The 17,719-nt window shown below is 33.7% G+C and overlaps 1 protein-coding gene across 1 annotated transcript in view; it reads right to left on the bottom strand.

Annotated features, from left to right (window-relative positions):
• FAF1 (Fas associated factor 1) overlaps window positions 1–17,719 on the bottom strand; it is a 278,132-nt gene that overhangs the window by 237,094 nt on the left and 23,319 nt on the right. The window contains exon 2 of the mRNA XM_032846635.1: window positions 7,526–7,631. Within this exon, the coding sequence (XP_032702526.1) occupies window positions 7,526–7,600 (75 nt within the window). The 5' untranslated portion in view covers window positions 7,601–7,631. The remainder of the gene's footprint in view (window positions 1–7,525; window positions 7,632–17,719) is intronic.

The following is a 17,719-nucleotide window of genomic DNA, read 5'->3' as shown; positions in this document are numbered from 1 at the left end:
ATGGTACCTACCAAATCTATAAAAAAAACTGTAGCCTTTTCCAACCCTTCCCCTACAGGACAGAACCTTGTCTCTGGCATTCAGGAATCTAGGGGTTAATATTTTACACTGAAATAAACTCTTCTTCATGAGCAGAAAGGCTCCAACCACTGTGCCTATGAAACCAAAGAATCAGCCCCACCTAAGTAAGTGACTGCATGGTCATGGTCAAACCATGTCTGCTAACTGAAGTTTTAGATTTAAAGAGAGCTTTTTATGGTACCTACAAGAAAGTGAATCTAGTAGTCTACCGTCAGTTTTAAATAGTCCACTGCAAAATAATTTTTCAGTAAGTTTTCCTAATCATTCATATTTTTTCTAGAAATCCTTTTCTCCCAAAGGACATTAATTAACACCTCATTGCTTATAAATTTCATTATACGTTTTCTTGGTTGAAGATTTAGGGATCCCCCTTATATTCTTCCCCACCTCAAAACTTATACTTAAATGAACAAAGTCCCCAAGTAATGATATTAATAAGAAATGAATCAAATTTTATTTTAAATATCAAAGAAGGCAACCTACTATTAAGTCTTTGAAAAATAAAATGTTTTTGTAGTTGTTTTTACATTTCTACATTTTATGCCCTAAGAATATAATTAACATATATTGATATATAAAGCACTATTAGTGCTTTATGCCTTTTAAAGTATAAATTCTAGACATTCATTTAAAGAGATGGGCCAAACTTAGAAATAGTCATCTCTATGACTTGTTTATAATTAGTTTACAATTATCTTTAAGTTATATATTACTGGCATGATTCTGTTTTATTCTTTGCAAATAACTATAATAAAAATGCACTTGAATTAGTATCAGTATGCCATCAAACAAAAGTAGGCCATGCAACAAAAATGTATTAGAATTAAACTTAAAAGTACAAAAACACAAAACTGACACTCCCTAGATATGATCTCTTGTATCTTATCTAACCCACATAACTTAGAAGAATCCATTATTTTATATTGTCTGTATTCCAAATTACAACTGTACATAATAAACAGCTTTAAGGATAACCATAAATCTATACAAACTGGGCTTGCTAATTTTCTTGTTGTGTCATAATAACTTTGGTTATTAATTAGAGTTATGTTAACAAGAACTATATGAAAATATTTTGTTTGGAAGTGTATTCCAATTTCAGGTTATTAATTATACAATTCCGTTCACATTTAATGGACTTTAATATACTACATATTTTTATGGGGCCATGCAGAAATTTGCAAAAATGGTTGACTCAAATAAATGGTTCTCTATTAAGTGCATTTTATCCTTTTGGGTTCACTCAATAACAGCAATATATTTTTAAAGTATAAATTTTACTTAAAAAATACATAAGTAAGTCACAAACCAAAAGCTAACAGATGTGTGACTTCTAATTAGTTATAATAATCTCTGCTTCAATGCCATTAGAATGAGCCTTTCTTTTCTTTTGAAAACTAAAAAAGCTTTCCTTTGAATTTTAAACTGTCAGGGTGCTTCAAAGTCAATGTACAAAATCTGCTTTGATTAAAAATTTTAGACATCTACAGTGATAACTTTATGAAAGGAAAATATTAAATTATAATTATCCTAAACAGACACAGTCTTGTGAAACTAACCCTACATTCATGTTAAAACACAAAGAGTTGAACATAATGAATTTGATTCATCCTCGGACACAAAGCTTCACCACAGTAAACTCAGTCAACTGTTGCTCTTGCGCCTATATTCATGGTGCTTAAATAGCGCACTTTAAAACAAAAAAAACTCCAATTGGCTTTTCATATATCCACCCTCCCCAAAAATAACGCACTTGAAAAACTCAAATGATATGAAAGGCTTCAAGGCCTCTTTTCTCCCTTTCATAGCCCTTTTTTTTATTTCTGTTTGCAGTAATCTGCCTTTCTCTTTCTCTTTCTCATTGCTACAGAGCAAGCGAGGAGGCTCAGAGCTTTGAAAAGGGGGCTCAGTATGTAATGGGTCCACTAGAATTAATTTACTTGCACCAAATCCATTGAGCACAGAGGGTTTTTTTTCTCCCCCTCTCTCTCTCCCCGTCTCTCTCTCTCTTCTCAAATCATTTGGAGTCGAACGCAGCCCCCAGCCTTTGTAATTCTAGTAAAGCACTTAAAGTGCACAGTAGGTGTTCATGAGGACCATCTGGTCAAAAGCAAAACAAGCTGCTGATTTTGCCTTTGAATAGAATGAAGCAAGTGTGAATTAGTCTCTTCAATTAGCACTATTACAACCTGTCAAGTGCATATTGTAAAACAGGATTATTACAGTATTGGTCACCAGTGCAATTATTTACTCTCTGCCTTTTCTTGCATATAAAAATGTCTTATGTTTATTAGTTTCTGATAACTGAACATAATTTCTCTTAACCTAGACATTTCAAAACTACCAACACACAAATCTCAGATTATGAAACATGGCCAGTTAAGATGATGTTAGGATACACATATCTTAAGTAACAAAGGCCTAAGGCATTGCCCTTAATTCTTAACAAAATTTCATTGTTTCTATCTTCTTGGAAAATAAGTGAAAAATACTTACATGAGCTTAAAAAAAATTTCTCAGAGAGATTATTCTAAAATACTTTTGGAGAGAGACTTGTCAGTTCCAAAGGGTTGCACTGTAAATATTACTTAAACTATTTCCTAAGGGGATGATTTACTAAGAATCACAGGTAACTTCAATATTTATAAAATGTGCATTAGCAATTTGTTCACTTATAGTAGTTAGTATGACTTGAACAGATTATAAAATTCAACTTGAAATGAATAATATACATGCATATTAAAAGAAACTCATAATGTCCTTTTCTGAAAGCTAAATAAAGGCTTGAATTCACTGCCCAATTGCTTAAGAAATTATATCCATTCTTGTTAAGATGTCATTTGTGATTTCAAATTAAAAAAAATCAAACTATGATATATGCTAATTAAAATGGGTTCATTCTAACTGAATTTATACATGCCATTTATCTTGAAGCAAATTTATAAACCACTTAAACTTTTAATTAAATAAGCACACAATTTAATTTACCCTCTTGCATATGTACATTCTCAGCTACTCTACTCTTCAGTTCTGTGCCAGCACCCCCGCCCTCTCTGAACTGGAAAACAAACAAACAAACAAAACAAACAAACAAAAAAACAACTATACTTAAAACATTTACAGAAAGGCATGTTAGTAAGTAGTTATAGTCAACCCAACACCAAAAAATTGCTTATTAGTACAATGTATAAAAAACTACATATTTAATACTGTTAATGATCTCCAGCATCAAAGGAGAATAGTTTAAAATACACGTTACTCAAGTTAAGTTCAGAAAGTAGCAAGTAGAAAAATAGGCACAAAACCCGACGCAAGTTTCAAATTTGCAGAACCAGAACAAACGTTATGATTTCACAATTATTTAGCCAAGATTATTTTTAAAGACTGGTATGATTTATGTATTTAGTTCACTTCTTGTCACCAATTCAAACTACTGGCTTCTCACTTGACAATCACTAATATTAGTAGTGAAATCTTTCACCATTCTATGCAAGATATATCTTTATAGGTCATCAATTTTCCCCTTTCACTCCCCTTAAGAACTAAATCAACATTAATAAGAACAGTGAGAATTCTAGGGTAAAGTGAAACTTGGAAGAGGATTTAAATAATTCCAATAGCTATTTATCATGCTTCTCACTATAACAGATAAGTAATACTCCATGATTCCATATAAAAAATACTTAGGTTTCTTATTATTGTTATTCTGGGTCATGTGTGTACTCCTTAAGTTTGTATGACATCTGCAAAGAAAAGTGGGTATTTTGCCTAATAGAAGCTTTTGCAATAGTAATATGGACAACAAAGAATTAGTTTCCAAGAAAAGTTGGCTTGATTTCAGGGACTTCATATCCTTTTCCACACCTGGGTTTAGGATTTGTGCTAGGCAAATCAATCTTTTTCCCTTAATTGAACCAATCCCAAGTGCATTTGTAATCACAGATTTTAGTAGTATTAGACAGTATTACTAGAATCTGTATAATCAACTGTTTAAAAATCTGAATTCTCAGTGTAGAAAATTCATTAAAATAAGGTAAGCTTGTTTAAATTTTCAAAGAAATTCACTGTTTTAAAGTGTGGCAAGTAGCTACTTCAGGGCCCAAAAGGGTAGAAAGACAGTCATGAAGTAAGTGTCATATTATCTGATAATTTCATAAACTATTTGTTGAAATGGAAAAAGAGAAAGGATTTTTATTCTATGACTATTTGCAACTTTCCAGTCTGACCTTTTTATACTATCACTGTCTTTTCCTCAAATAGAAGGATAATGTAAGTGGAATGATTTGTAAAGAGCTTAAAAAAATCCTCAATATCTAACTAGCTTCAATTAAAATCTAGAGCACCCAAAGGACATAAGTCATGCATTGTAAGGCAAGAGACCACAGAGCCAGAATGAACAAACACTTGTGCAACTACGGTTTATCACCACTAACTTGCATGAACATATGGTCACTGAAGAGTTTATTTGAAATTCAAACTGCATCTAAGTTCTATTTTCTAATTTGGTATTTAAAAAAAAACGTATTTTGTCTAGTTAAAGGTTGAAAACATAGTGCCTTTTCAACCCTATTTCATTTAATACAAATTTGTCTTGGGGGGGGAAATATTGCAAAAGCCTTTTTTTTTTTTTTTAACATACAGAAGGCTTTCAAGATTTAAAAATAGCAAAAAATGGGTTGTTTTTTCACCTATAACAAAAATAATATACTCTTACCCTGGAAAAAAATCGGGTGTTTTTTACTTCCTTTCCTTCATATATTGGTCAGAATTCATCCTTGGAACTATCAAACAACAGTGAAAAGATATTTCTAAAACTGATGACAGAACTTAATTTATAATTTAAGATATATGGCATCATTAAACTTCCACATTAATAGCAAAAATTCTAGCATTTATAAAATTATACTGCAAAATCATAGCAACATTGTATTTTTATTGTGTTGCAAACTGACTTTCAATCATACAACAAAAAAGAACATACCTAAGTGTCACTATGGGTTGCAGGGCTGTAGCATCAGAGCAACTATTCCTCCTGAACCACTGCCTAGCCCCCAAATATTCCATAAATTGAAGAAGAAAAGTCTTAGGACTAGGCCTACAGAGTGTGATTCTAGATCCAGAGACTATATCCTATATTCTTTTTTTCTAAATTGTACAAAATAAAAGAGCCTATAAGCAACTGTCTATTCACAAAAAGCACTGATACTAGAAATTGCATTTATTTTGTCCTGGCAACTAGAATTTCAAAATATTATTTTAAATAAACTTAAAAAGGGGAAAAAAAGAAAAAGAAGAAATCGAACTCTTGTGAAGAAATACATAAGAATATCTGTCTTTGCAAAAATATTTCTGGGACATTTTTCATTTAGGAAATGGTATGAAAAAGGTTTACTGTTTTCAAGTCCTTGAAGCTTAAAATATATTTGATAATCTAAATAGCAGGCCATGGAGAACAGTTTCAGCCAACTGTGGCGCACAATGGCACATTTACAGAATTTTAAATATTTCTTTTAATAATTGATGTAGTCATTTTGAATCATTCTGCATAGGATATCAGGTGTGAGCAGATTGCATTAACGCTGCTTAAACATTTCAACTTGTCAGTATGGCCAACTCGATTTCGGAAATATTTGCAGTATTTTCCCATCGAAACAGTAATAAAGGCAAAATAAATATATGCCACTACTTTATAATCACCGAACATTAATGAATATTTTATGTCTTTTTAAATCTCCCTGTTTAATTTAAAAGGGTGAAATTAAGTCTCCTCCCTGCAATATGCCAATTATCTGTAAATCAAACAATAACTTGGCCATTATGCTCCTTTTTGTTAATATAAGAGAAGCTAATTTGAAAACACTGAATGACATTTTTAGACTTTCAGTTTAATAGTCCTTTCTGCCCTCTTGTGGGAGAAAGTTGAAACACACTCAAACTATAGAAATGTTAAAAAAAAAAAAAAGTAAAAACTCTGGCTATAAAAATTTCAATCAGAAAGAAGAATAAAGCAGTGTGTATTTATCCATCATACACTGTACTAGTCTTCAATTTAAAAAAGTAAATCAACAACAAAATGAAATTTACTTTGTATTATTTTTGCTTTTCTTGATTAAAATGGAGTTGTTTTGAAACTAAATTACCTTATTTAATTACATCCAATATAGAATTTAAATTTACTACCATGAAGTTACCAGACTAAATCTGGTATAGTGCCAGAGTTAAACATTATTTCTAAAGTAAAAGCATCAATGATTCTCTAAGGAATTGAAAATTTAGAGACTAGAACACCCATTATAGAGGTTAAAATGAAATGCCAACCAATATGTTTAAAATCCTGGGAAAAAAAATCAAATAACTCAAACTTATTATTCAAAGTAAGGGTCAAGAAAACTTTTAAAAATTTTAGTTACTAGTCAACAAACTATTCAAGTGATAAACAGAGAAAATAAACTTCAAACAATGAACTACTTATGGCAAATTCAGAAACTGAAATTCATTGACAAAACATCCACAAAGGAAACCATTAATAGTCTAACCACTACTAAAATAATTCATATACATCTGAGAAATCACTGGGTGAAAACAACTCATTCTTTTAATATGACATTAATAATTATCTTAAGCAATACAGACCAAGAAAAAAAATTATGAAATAATCCAAGATTAAGCATAATTATCTTTATAAAAATATTAGTAGACAAATGATTGTTGTCTTCACAATTAACAAGACGTAATTGTCATAATCGTCATCTCAGTGTTTCTAAATACAAGCCCTGTCAAAGCCTTATACATTTTCCCCAGACGGAGATAAATTACTGGCTTTTAAGTGGGTGGGGCCACAGGCAAAAAGGTACCTTTTCTCTCTTGGGGGCGGTTCTTTTTTGAAACAGTGGCCCTGGTTGGCCATGTTAAAGAAAATATTGACACTATATCTCATATATTCTAAGCTAAAAACTGACAGTCTCCAACAGCATCTCACGAATACTGCCTAATGTTGGGATTGAGCTACTAAAGAAAAGCCTCCTCAAACTCCTTTTGGAAAAAGGCAGTGTACACATTATAAATAATATATTTGAGAGCAACCTTTCAAATAAAATATAGGCATATTTAAAAATGCATGCTGTCAACAATTTCCAAATTAATATTTTGACTTACTACTACAAAACCATAAAATACATTATATAACAATGAGTAATTTTTAAGCAAGGTTTTAAGTTGACTATTTTAAGATTTATCAAGAGCTCTCATTTATAACATCTATTTTTCTAGGTCAAGTCGTTTAATAGATCTACAGTAATCATTGATGCTCCAGTTAATTAAAATTAAGAACCCAATAATGAAACATAAAGAGAGTTTCCAACTAGAACAGATAAGCCCTCTTTAACAGGGTCAACATTAGCTATAATGAGCTACCTTTATTCCTTAGCTGTGAGACATAACTCACCTCTTGAATGGTACTGCTTCCTGAGAAGTTCAGGTTGTACTCCCGCTGGACTTCTCGGTGGGTGATGATCAGCATGAAGTTTTGATTTAATGATTCCTGCAGGGCACTGAAAGGGTTGAAAGAAAAACAAGGAACTCTGAGATGAACATGTTCTAGCTTGCTTTACAGCTAGCTGCAAAAACCCCAGGAGTACCATAACCTCCACACAGGCATGTCCGGGCCCAATGTTATCATCTTTTCAGCTCCTAAAGGCAAGAGAGGATGCAAAGAGCAACCAAGGGGAGCTAACCTGTTAACTCCTTCTCTACCAAGGTGTTTTTAAATTTCAATTCTAAACTCTGTGTATACATAAGAATTTTCTAGAAGTCATATGCATATGTATTTCCTCCGAGAGAACCAAATTTTTTAATTATACAAAATTCCAAACATGCTACTAAGATGTATATTCAAAGACTCTGGTTCAAATCCAAGTAAAATATAAAATATTATTTATCCTCATGAATATTGTATAAGAATAGAAATACGGTTTAACTCAAAATTCAGAAAATACTGAAATCTACAGAACTTTAACTGCTATATCAAAATTACTTCAAAACATCTGTGCTTTCACTTAGAACTCAGGAATACACAGAATTTAGAAATTGGAGAATTCAGAACAACATTAACCAAATGTTAGAAATGTGTCAGAACCACAAAGAGTAAATGAAATTAACCACATAAATTAAGAAACATAAGTTGTGGTTCTATTTGTTTATGACAATATTAAAAAGCACTATCAACACTGAAAATAAAAATCTGCCACAGTTGTGTATAAATAATCTATACTGGCAGGCTTAAGTATAATTGTCCCATGCTTGTAGAAGTGGGGAAATAATTTGGGTGTGCTACACAGTTTTGGCCTTCATTAATCCTCCTTTGCTATTCTATAACTATGCAATAAACATACATGCAACATACGATTAGGATTAAGAAGTTAATTTTCTCTCTCATTGTCTCTCATAGAGTTCCCAGGTTAATTACAGACTAAAAATACCTAGGAAACACCAAAATACAGCATGAAATATTACTGATCAAAATCAAAGGAAATGATATCCAACTAAAATAGAATTTCTTTAGGCAGAAAGCTTTGTCACTGCATCCTTAGCAGTTAAGCATAATGCCCGTCACACGGTAGATAAATATTTATTGAACAATGAGTAAATTGTGAATTTCCAGAAGGCAAGAGTCTTACTCATCTTTGTATCTCTGAAAGCAATGTTACTTTCTGGAAAACTACCAGGGGATTAAGATTTTTATTTTGATTCATGTCTTTCAACATTAAGTCAATGCCTTGTATTATTCCAGGCATTAAGGAAACCAACCCAAATACACAGGTCCTATCCATAAAATACTTTACAATCTAAGAAGGGTAGACAGATATATAAATAGCCAGAGTAAAATGTAATAGATACAACTGAGAAATTGAAAAAAAAGTGAAAGAGGGGAATGGTTAGGGAAAGCTTCAGAGGAGAAGAAAAATGCAAGTTGAAATATGAAGGGTAAGTAGGACCTTTGTATTTATCATTTGGAAGGCATGAAATTTTTGCTTTGTTTGGGGAAGAGAGAAGGGTAGCACTTTTTAGACAAGAAAATAGTAAGTGGAAGAACATAGCATGTTCATTCACTCAGTTAACATGTATTTATTGAGCACCTATGTACATTTATGACATTGCTCTAGCTGCTAGGGATACATAGTGAACAAGAAAAATATGATCCCTGCTTTCATGAAACTTACATTCCAGTAAAGAAGACAGACAATAACCAAATAAATGAGTAAGTAATTTGAGAAAATACTAAGTGCTGTGAAGTAAATAAAATAGGATTACAATTAAAAAGGTAACAGAAGGGCAGAGTGAAGGGAATTATTTTCAACAGAATAGTTAGGGAAGGCATCTCTGAGGAAGTGCCATTTAAGTTGAGGCTGGTATGATAAGAAAGAGATAGCAATAGTCTGATCATGTAGGTCCTTGCAGACCACAGTAAAGAACTTGGTATTTATAGTAATTGCAACGGAAAGCCACTGGAGGTTTTACACAGGGAAATAGTTAAGAACTGACTTACATTTACATGTATACAATATTATTCCAGCTGCTCAGGCTATGGTGAAGAAAGAGTAAAGGCTGGGACAGCTAGGAGACTTAGGAGGCTTGTCCTGGCAAGAAGTGGTGGTGACTTGGACTACTTTAGTAGAGGTAATAGAGGCAAAGAGGGTGAAGTGTTGTCAGGTTCAGATATCTTTTAGAGGTAGAAGCCATACAAATTACTAATGGAATAAGAGAAAAACATAACCCCAAGTTTCTGGCCTAAGCAAATGGAAGGATGAAACTGCATTCAACAAGGAAAACTGGGGTAGGAACAGGTTGGGTGGGGAAATTAAGAGTCAAGTTTTGGATATATTAAGTTTAAGATGCCTATTACATATCCAAAAAGAGATATCATGTACATCTGTACAGAGGTGAATGTCAACAAACATAGCTCAGAGCAGGAGAGTTCACAGCACAAAGAACATATTCAGATTTTGTGAGAAAAAGAAATAACCTAGAGAAATAAATTGTTTAGAGAAAAGGAGAGAGGCCACAATGGAGACCTGGGCATTCCAATCATTTGAAATCAAGCGGAGGAGGAGTCAGAGCAAAGGAGATTGATAAATGGTCAATGAGATAAGAGAAAGACCAAGAAAGTCTAGTATAAGTAACTGTTTTAATTAGGAGAGCATGAGCAATTATGCCAAGTGATACTAAGATATTAAGTGTAGTAAGGCCAGAAAAATCACAATGTTGAGGAAAATTATGAAAAGTTCATTACAACCACAATAAAGGATGTGTGAGAGGAGTGTCATGAGGCTCAAACAGTAGGTTGGGTTAGTTTGGTATTTGTATATTAAATGAACTTGGGGTCAAAAGTGGCAAGTAATGAAAAGCCTACTTGGAATTTCAGGGCCTTTCATAAGTAGACCTACTTGCAACTATTCTCCAAGATTTGGCTTTTGCTCTAGAGTTTGGCTAACTTCTCATGTCATGGCTAACTTCTTCACACGATACTCAATTCAATCTCTGTTCACGTTGTTCTCATCCCCTTTCGCAACTATCCCAACACTGCACAGCTTTCAGACCACCTCATGGCCTACCACTTGTATTTATTACAGACTCCCTCTTCTCTGAATTCCTTTATCATATAATTCATTCAATACTTAATAATAGCATATTCTGTATAGTTTGCTTTGTTTCATGTATGGAAGTCCTAAATTCAAGACTATAAGCCTTTTCAGGATAAATATCTTATTACTCATCAGTATTTCCCTTGGCAACTAGCATATTCAAAGGTGATTCAATCGAATCCTATATACAATTAAGGAACAGTTCTGCACATTCTGAACTGTATATAGCTGCATATTTTTTGAGCCTACCTGTGAAGTGCCATTTTCTTCACAAAATTGTGGTTCAGAAAGGTTAAGTAATTGCCCAAGGTCATGCAGCTACAAAAAGACAAAACCAAGTTTCTAAACTGTATTTAATTCTGTTCTTTACAGCACCCTATCTCCCAAATGGCTGGGCTGCTTTAGGGATACAAAGATAAATAAGACTCCTGCCTGCTAGAAGTTCAGAATTCATTCTTCCTATAATTATTTGATTCTTATTATTTGTAACAGTCAGGACAGACTAGTCACAGAATTTAAAAAAGAGTTGTGAAGATTGAGAAAAAAGGAGACAATACTCTAAAGTAATATGAAGAATGGATAGTGATTTGACAGGTAGCTATGGAGGATGATTTCAGGCATAGACTAGTCTGAGCAGAGATGGAGACTGGAAAATATAGAGAAAGATGTAGAAGGCAATGAGGAAGAAGTGTAAGGAAATGTGAAGAAGGGTTTGTGAAAAAGAAAACTTAAAAAAATTAAAGACCACCATTATGGGGCTACAAATGAAAGGTAAGAAGCTCAGAATTCTATAATTTTGATGATTACATAGATCCTTTATCTTTACATATGAATGTATACATATATTTAATACCTTTAGTGCTTGCTTTTATGCAATTCCTTAGATATGTTTCTTGATCTTGATTGGCAGACTTGTGCAATAACTTCACAAAAAGGTTTGCCAGCATGAGCATTAACCACCAGACTACTTTAGAAGATCACTTTTGGGGCATCTAAGTGTCTAACTCTTGATTTCAGCTCAGGTTATAATCTCGGGGTCTTGAGACTGAGTCCTGTGTCAGGCTCCACACTGGGCGCAGTCTGCTTAAGATTGTCTCTCCCTCACTCTTTGCCCCTCCCTCCCTCTAAAAAACAAAAAACAAAAAAACAACAAAACTTCATCACTTTAGTCTAGTTCTAAAATTTCTCAATAGTCCTGGCAGAGGTTAAGTTGGCCAGAGAAAATATTTATAGCTTTAAACTGCTTGAAAGTCATAGAGCCAGATTTGAGTCCCTGCTCCACTACTTGCTAGTTGTTTGATTTTGAAAAGCCAATCATACATTAAACATATTTGCTGAATGTCTACCACATAAGGCCTCATTTTAGGTACTTAATTATTCTGTAAATTCTCGGTTTCCTCTTAAGGAAAAGGATATTAATCCTTCATAATACAATGAATATTAAATTTTAGAAAGCTAAGCAGAAATTTTTTTTCCAAGTGGAAATTTTTATTGCATATGAAATAGAACATTTTTGAGTGTTCTTAAAATAATAACAAAACATTAATAAGAAGATCTATAGTGTTTTTGTGGCAGTTATTTTTCATTTTTTAGTTCCATTCCTCTACAGGAGTTCATAGAGAATAAAACTTTTTTTGATGCACTGAACATAATTATATATTATGCCTAATGTTATCCAGACTCACTCACAGTGTTCTTTTTTACACAGGTCTTGCTTGGGGTTGATATACCCCATTCACACTCCTTGTGAGAATGGTTCATCTGGAGGATTAAGTATTATCTGTGACCTGACTCATTTCCTTAGCCATTAAGAATGATGGCTAGCCTTTGATGAGTGCTACCACGTATCAGGCATTAAGAACTTCATGTCAACTTTATGAAGTTATGACTATCATTTTTCATTTTACAGATGAAAAAACTGATGTTATATTACTTGCCTCATGACACACACAAAGTAAGTAGCAGTGACCCAGGTCTAACTCAGGATTTGTCCTCTTGGTACTGGGGAAGGGAGCGCAGTAAAATCACAGTTCTGCCTTCACTGAGTTTATTGAGAGACTGGGAGACAAGGAAATTTACAACTCCTCTTTGGTTCTGTTTGCTAAGAACTCTAATACACTTCTCCTAAAGTGCTATGGAAATAAAGAGGAAGAAATGCTAAATTTAACCAGAGTCTTTCCACAGAAGCTGGCATATCAACTGAGTAAGTTTGTTTCTTAGTTTTCTGAGGGGTTTTTCTTTGGGGGGTGGGGGGAGACAGGGACTGAAATGAAAGAGGGGTGAAAGCAGTAAAGAATTTACTGTGGTCATTGGCATAATTTGCAAAGACTTTATTGCTAAAATATTATCTAGGCAACTGATTTTAGCTGCAACTTAGCAGAATGAATTGAATCCTCACCTGTTACTGCACCTAGGAGCAATTTTCCAAGTGTCTTCTAAAGGTTGGCTAGTATAGTTAGCCTCAGATAATCCACCTTCAAGCAGTTCCTTTTAGTTCAAAATGCAAAGTCATTCATACTACTTCAACTTTTGATCTTTAGAGTAGCTCTGAGGACGACTGCCAACCAAAGTGGGTAGGTGAGAAATACCATGAATTAATTTGTTTTAAATGGTATGTCTTCTCTTCAATTAGAGGGCGAAAGAAAGGTACAGGCAAATGTACAACCTTTTAAAAATAGTTTGAATTTTTAACCCATAGCAAGAAATGGTTTCAATAGAGTATCTATACTCTCCTCATTGTAGGGTTTTAAATTTTTTATTCTTCATCATGATTTTCCTTTAAGTTAGAATATTTGCATTACCAACAAGAAGATGATTTGGGGGGCACCTGGGCGGTTCAGTCGTTTAAGCAACTGCCTTCGGCTCAGGTCATGATCTGAGGGTCCTGGTATTAAGCCCCAAATCAGGTTTCCTGCTCAGCAGTGAGTCTGCGTCTCTCTCTCCCTTTGTCCCTCCGCCCACTCTTAGGTGCTCCCTCCCTTTCTCCCTCTCTCTCAAATAAATAAATAAAATCTTAAAAAAAAGAAAGATGACTTTGTTTTTATAAACAGGCAAGAGCTGTTAATACTTAGCATTACTCTACCTTCAAATTCAGAGTGAAATTTAACGTTTAAACTGTAGTAAGAATCACGTACATTGCTCCAAGCTTAAAGCTAGTAGCTATGTGCAAAAAATATAATACACTACAATATAATAGAATTAACATTAATATTTTTATGCAATAGTAAACCAAGTGTTAGATATTTTCATATAAGCTATCTCGTAACTCCCCTAGCCAGTTTCTTCATTTTAAAATTGGCAGGGAGTTGGTTGGGGGGGTAGATGCCTGGGTGGCTCAATCACTTGAGCCTCTGACTCTTGATTTCAGCTCAGGTCATGTTCTCGGCGTTACAGGATCAAGCCCTGCATTGGACTCTATGCTCAGCACAGAGTCTGCTCGGGATTCTCTCCCTCTCCCTCTGTCCCTTCCCCAACTCACACTCTCCCCTTCTAAATAAAGAAATTAATAAATAAAATCTTTAAAATTGCAAGGGGAGGATACAAGACAGGGAACTATAGCAAGGAATGAAGGTAGGAAGCTCACTCCCTTAAAATTCTCAATATTATAACTAACCATTAATATTGAAGTCACCAACACAACACTAGGAATAGAATTTCTAGATATCTGGTAGATATCTAGATAATCTGGTAGAATTTCTAGATAATCTGGTATAACACCCCTTCTCTGCTTTCTTTTTTGTCCAGAAGTTTTATACTTCTAGTGCCCTTTCATTAGCAGAATGTCCACCTCTGCCTGGGGTGATCCTGTTTCAATTTAACCATGAGTATTTATCAGAAATCAAGAAGCCATCTATAAAATATCTGTCTTCTAATAAGTTCTCTGGGTTAGTTTAACACATTTTATATTCCCCTCCATCTTTTTAATAAAGAGAAAATAATGTGTAGCAAATTTTAACACACAGGCCCCAGTAAATAAATTTGAAACTAGATATACTTTTATTACATGTGGACATGAAAAGCCATAAATTATTAGCCTCTATGGATCAAGTATTGGTAAAAGCAACGCTATGAAATAAATCTAACAGTCTACTGTCTCGACTGAGTTTATTTCACACTGAGAAAGCACTTTAGTGATCCACTTACACAGAAAGCACATGGCTATTTAATATGTATGATGCAGTGATTTTTCAAGGTTAACTTAAAGCCGCATTACGGTAGTGAAATAATCATTTGATCATCATGTAGCTGTATACCTGCTGGTAATTCCTGATTAAGAAGAATGGCTTTCTTCCTGCCAAATAGCAGCAGGCCCATTTCATAGGGTAGCACAGTAGTAGGCAGGGTATCCTGCATCAAAGATAATAACAGTAATTTAAGGATTTCCTTTCCAGCAAGTCCTTGAATCAAGAATTCCCTCTTAAATTCTTGAGCTAGCAAATTTGGCCAGGCTACACCACAGTCTTCCTATTAAAATAGTTACTAGTTCTAAGAGAAATACTCTTATAAGGTATAAACCCATCAAGAGTAAACAACCAAACTAGGAAGCACAACAAATTCAGACTTAGGTTTCAGGGCTCTTATGGACTGAATGTTTGTGTCCCACCCTTCCTCCCCAACCCTGCTAAATTCATAAGATGAAAGCCTAATCCCCAATGTGATGGTATTTGTAGGTAGGGCCTTTGGAAGGTTAAATTTAGCTAAATCACGAGGGTGGGCTCCATTATGGGATTAGTGTCCTTACAAGAAGTGGAGAGAGACCAGAGGCTTTTCTCTCTGCCAAGTGAGGACGGAGCAAGAAGGCAACCATCTATAAGCCAGGAAGAGGGCTCTCACCAGGAACCAAATCTGCCCATACCTTTCTTGATCTTGAACTTCCCAGCCTCAGAACTATGAGAAATAAATGTCTGTTGTTTAAGTCACCCAGTCTATAGTATTTTGTTATAGCAGCCTGAGTTGACTAATACCATGGTTTTTAGAGCTTCTGTATTGATAGTACCATGTAAACAGCTGCTGTCAGTTGAGTATAAGCTTCTAAATGGCTGTTAATCACATATTTATGTACACATCCAAATTAGAATCTCACTCATTAAAATCCATGGTAGAAAACAATATGCTTTGGTCAAAACTCTTGTAACTGGAAGAAACTTAAAAACTGCATTTTTGGTTGGGATATGGGCATAATGGGTTAAAGCAAGTAGGCGATATAGGCTTTCAGTTATAGAATGAATAAGTCACAGAAATAAAAAACACAGTGTAAGGAATATGGTCAATGATATTGTAATAGCAATGTATGGTGACAGACTGTAGTAGCTACACTTGTGGTGAGCACAGCATAATATATAAACTTGTGGAATCACTATGTTGTACACCTGAAACTAATATATAACATTGTGTATCAACTACACTCAAATTTAAAAAAAAATTTAATTGTAAATAAATGTGCAAAAACAATTGTGCATTTATTGTATGTAAATTATATATCTATAAAAAATGTAAACCATAAAAATAAATACTTGAACAATCTGATAACTACCATTCTTGCAATTAATTCTTTCTTTTTAAGATTTTATTTATTTATTTATTTATTTGAGATGGAGAGAGAGAGCAAGCACAAGTTAAGGGGGGGCGGCAAGGGAGAAGCAGGCTCCCCACTGGGAAGGGAACCCAACATGGATGTGGCTTGATCCCAGGACTCTGGGATCATGACTTGAGCCATGCAGTCACCCTGTGTCCCATATTTTTAACTTCAAAAATACAACATGCTTTTTAATCAATGTAAATGGAAACCATGGATTTGTTGTCACTGTTAGTTAATACATATTTCCACTGACACATACAGTTTGTTGCCAGTGAAGTCATACTTCTCAAATCAATGCTGCCTATGTAGTTACAATAAGTAAAGCATTAACACCAATATAGGGATCAAAAATATCTCTTGTTTCATTCCTGCTATGTGTGTATGCTATTTTTTTTCTTGTACTAGATATTTTAAACAAAAATATCAGTATAAGATAATAGGCTTAGAGGGTTCATTTCCAGTAGTTTTATTTTTTAAGTATGACCTGAATTTGAAGCAAAAATAGTAAGTTCTTTCAAATTACTGTGAATCTTTATTAGAAAAATGTAAAGAATAATCTTGGAAGAAGCTATTGAATTTTTCATTAATACTTTATAATTTATATCTTTCCAAAAGGCCCTACAAAATGTTCTCCTTTTTGTTTCTGGGAATATTTTATGATCTACAGTGATCTTTTTATCCTTTCAGATACGTCAAGATTTTAAATTAAAAAGCATCACACATGGCAATTTAAATTTCCATTCTAAACTTACTGAGTCATATGAGCTCTTGTCAACAAAAGACCAAATTTACTATAATTATGGATTATTTACACTAAAACAAAATAAGAAATCAATATGTAAATGTAATGTTTGTTGTAGCTAATGCAGCCAGCAATGACAGATTAGGTTCAAATAGCAATCAGTTTGGAAATCTGGCACATATGTAAATGAGCTAGGGACTTGATGTTTACATTTGACTGTGTTTCATTCAGGTTTTTAAAATTGTCTCAGGAACAGCATAAAAATAAAATGTTAATCTTTCCACTATAAATACAACTTGAGCCCTCATCATAACTGAAACTAGGTTTTGCTCCTGTCCAGCTAAACTAACATGCTACTAATAATTCTGAGCTACAGATTACATCATTCTTAATTAACACTCTGCTACAGTTGTTAACGTCCTCCAAGACACCACGTTATCATCACCACAAGTTCTGTAACAATCTTAAAACCACGTTTAACGAAGGTTGGCCTCTTACTCTGCAGCTATTTTTAATTGCTTTCTTTCCTGGCAATTAAATATGTCTAGATAAATAAACATTTGGTTTCACATAATTCTTAATAACATTTTTCAGGATAATTTCAAGTTCAAGTGTCTTTATGTCTATAATTACTGTTTATCAATATAGTGATATATTGGATACAGCAAAATGTATTAA

Source organism: Lontra canadensis, unplaced genomic scaffold (assembly GCF_010015895.1).
Source record: "Lontra canadensis isolate GAN:19392208 unplaced genomic scaffold, GSC_riverotter_1.0 scaffold179, whole genome shotgun sequence".
NCBI lineage: Eukaryota > Metazoa > Chordata > Mammalia > Carnivora > Mustelidae > Lontra > Lontra canadensis.
This window is presented reverse-complemented; position numbering and strand designations above follow the sequence as displayed.